At 44.8% G+C, this 3,227-nt stretch overlaps 1 protein-coding gene across 1 annotated transcript in view; it reads right to left on the bottom strand.

The window, feature by feature from the left end:
* The window catches only part of LOC139561613 (uncharacterized), a 2,100-nt gene extending 392 nt beyond the window's left edge, over positions 1 to 1,708 (bottom strand). Inside the window, exons 1-2 of the mRNA XM_071378834.1 lie at positions 1,700 to 1,708; positions 50 to 1,273 (exon numbers count right to left, since the gene is read on the bottom strand). Of these exons, the coding sequence (XP_071234935.1) occupies positions 50 to 1,273; positions 1,700 to 1,708 (1,233 nt within the window). The remainder of the gene's footprint in view (positions 1 to 49; positions 1,274 to 1,699) is intronic.
* Positions 1,709 to 3,227: the final 1,519 nt, after the last annotated feature.

The raw sequence follows: 3,227 nt of genomic DNA, 5'->3' as shown, positions 1-3,227 counted from the left end.
ATGACCTGGTAGTCAATACCAGGGGGTTTAATAACCTGGTAGTCAATACCAGGGGGTTTAATGACCTGGTAGTCAAAACCAGGGGACCAGGGGGTTTAATGACCTGGTAGTCAGTACCAGGGGGTTTAATGACCTGGTAGTCAATACCAGGGGGTTTAATGACCTGGTAGTCAATACCAGGGGGTTTAATGACCTGGTAGTCAATACCAGGGGGTTTAATGACCTGGTAGTCAATTCCAGGGGGTTTAATGACCTGGTAGTCAATTCCAGGGGGTTTAATGACCTGGTAGTCAATTCCAGGGGGTTTAATGACCTGATAGTCAATTCCAGGGGGTTTAATAACCTGATAGTCAATTCCAGGGGGTTTAATAACCTGATAGTCAATACCAGGGGGTTTAATGACCTGGTAGTCAATACCAGGGGGTTTAATAACCTGGTAGTCAATTCCAGGGGGTTTAATGACCTGGTAGTCAATACCAGGTGGTTTAATGACCTGGTAGTCAATACCAGGGGGTTTAATAACCTGGTAGTCAATTCCAGGGGGTTTAATGACCTGGTAGTCAATTCCAGGGGGTTTAATGACCTGGTAGTCAATACCAGGGGGTTTAATGACCTGGTAGTCAATTCCAGGGGGTTTAATGACCTGATAGTCAATACCAGGGGGTTTAATGACCTGGTAGTCAATACCAGGGGGTTTAATGACCTGGTAGTCAATACCAGGGGGTTTAATGACCTGGTAGTCAATACCAGGGGGTTTAATGACCTGGTAGTCAATACCAGGGGGTTTAATGACCTGGTAGTCAATACCAGGTGGTTTAATGACCTGGTAGTCAATACCAGGGGGTTTAATGACCTGGTAGTCAATACCAGGTGGTTTAATGACCTGGTAGTCAATACCAGGGGGTTTAATAACCTGGTAGTCAATTCCAGGGGGTTTAATGACCTGGTAGTCAATTCCAGGGGGTTTAATGACCTGGTAGTCAATACCAGGGGGTTTAATGACCTGGTAGTCAATTCCAGGGGGTTTAATGACCTGATAGTCAATACCAGGGGGTTTAATGACCTGGTAGTCAATACCAGGGGGTTTAATGACCTGGTAGTCAATACCAGGGGGTTTAATGACCTGGTAGTCAATACCAGGGGGTTTAATGACCTGGTAGTCAATACCAGGGGGTTTAATGACCTGGTAGTCAATACCAGGTGGTTTAATGACCTGGTAGTCAATACCAGGGGGTTTAATGACCTGGTAGTCAATACCAGGTGGTTTAATGACCTGGTAGTCAATAGGGACAAAACATTAGGAACACCTTCTCAGTGTTGAGTATAACTCACTCTTTCCCTCAGAACAGCCTCAGTTGGTCGGGGCATGGACTCTACAAGGTGTCAAAAGCGTTCCACAGGGATGCTGGCCCATGTTGACTCCAATGCTTCCCACAGGTGTGTCAAGTTGTCTGGATGTCCATTGGGTGGTGGACCATTCTGTATACACACAGGAAACTGTTGAGCGTGAAAAACCCAGCAGCGATGCAGTTCTTTACACAAACTGGTGTGCCTGGCACCTACTACTATACCCCGTTCAAAGGCACTTAAATATTTTTATCTTGCCCATTCACCCTCTGAATGGCACACATACATTTACATTTACATTTAAGTCATTTAGCAGACGCTCTTATCCAGAGCGACTTACAAATTGACATACACAATCCATGTCTCAATTGCAATACAAAAATCCATATTTAACCCCGTCTCCTCCACCTTCATCCACACTGAAGTGGATTTAACAAGTGACATCAATAAGGGATCATAGCTTTCACCTGGATTCACCTGGTCAGTCTATAGTATGTTATGGAAAGAGCAGGTGTTCTTAATGTTTTGTCCCCTACTGAAACGTCGTTGTTGCTACAGCATCTCTGACTGTGTCACAAATGGCACCATATTCCCTATATAGTGAACCAGGACCCTATGAGCCCTGGTCTAAAGTAGTGCACTATATAGGGAATAGGGTGCCAGCCCTGGTCTAAAGTAGTGCACTATATAGGGAATAGGGTGCCAGTCCTGGTCTAAAGTAGTGCACTATATAGGGAATAGGGTGCCAGCCCTGGTCTAAAGTAGTGCACTATATAGGGAATAGGGTGCCAGCCCTGGTCTAAAGTAGTGCACTATATAGGGAATAGGGTGCCAGCCCTGGTTTAAAGTAGTGCACTATATAGGGAATAGGGCCCTGGTATAAAGTAGTGTACTATATAGGGAATAGGGCTCTGGTCTAAAGTAGTGCACTATATAGGGAATAGGGTGCCAGCCCTGGTCTAAAGTAGTGCACTATATAGGGAATAGGGCCCTGGTATAAAGTAGTGTACTATATAGGGAATAGGGCTCTGGTCTAAAGTAGTGCACTATATAGGGAATAGGGTGCCATTTGGAATCCAGACTCTGTGTCTTTCAGCAGAACCACGGCTCCACGTCTGACACTGATTATACTAACAAGGGCTAATGGGGTGCCATGCTCTCCCCCTCTCCCCTCTCCCTCTGTCTCTCTCCCCTTCTCCCCCTCTCCATGCTCTGTGTGTGTGTGTGCGTGTGTGTGTGTGTGTGTGTGTGTGTGTGTGTGTGTGTGTGTGTGTGTGTGTGTGTGTGTGTGTGTGTGTGTGTGTGTGTGTGTGTGTGTGTGTGTGTGTGTGTGTGTGTGTGTGTGTGTGTGTGTGTGTGTGTGTGTGTGTTACCCTGGGTAACACATACACTTCACACACATAAGGCATGATACACACACACTTCCCCCAACCTCCTCCTCTTTCTCTCTGCTCTCCCTTTCCTCCTATCCCCACCTCTCTTTTCCTGCACCCTCTCCCCTCTCACTCTCTCTCTCTCTCTCTCTCTCAATTTCAATTCAATTCAATTCAAGGGGCTTTATTGGCATGGGAAACATGTGTTAACATTGCCAAAGCAAGTGAGGTAGATAATATACAAAAGTGAAATAAACAATAAAAATTGACAGTAAACATTACACATACAGAAGTTTCAAAACAATAAAGACATTACAAATGTCATATTATATATATACAGTGTTGTAACAATGTACAAATGGTTAAAGCACACAAGTTAAAATAAATAAACATAAATATGGGTTGTATTTACAATGGTGTTTGTTCTTCACTGGTTGCCCTTTTCTTGTGGCAACAGGTCACAAATCTTGCTGCTGTGATGGCACACTGTGGAATTCCTCCCAGTAG

The sequence above is a fragment of the Salvelinus alpinus genome, chromosome 31 (genome assembly GCF_045679555.1).
Source record: "Salvelinus alpinus chromosome 31, SLU_Salpinus.1, whole genome shotgun sequence".
NCBI lineage: Eukaryota > Metazoa > Chordata > Actinopteri > Salmoniformes > Salmonidae > Salvelinus > Salvelinus alpinus.
Note: the sequence above shows the minus strand (reverse complement) of the source record. Positions and strands in the feature narration are given on the sequence as shown.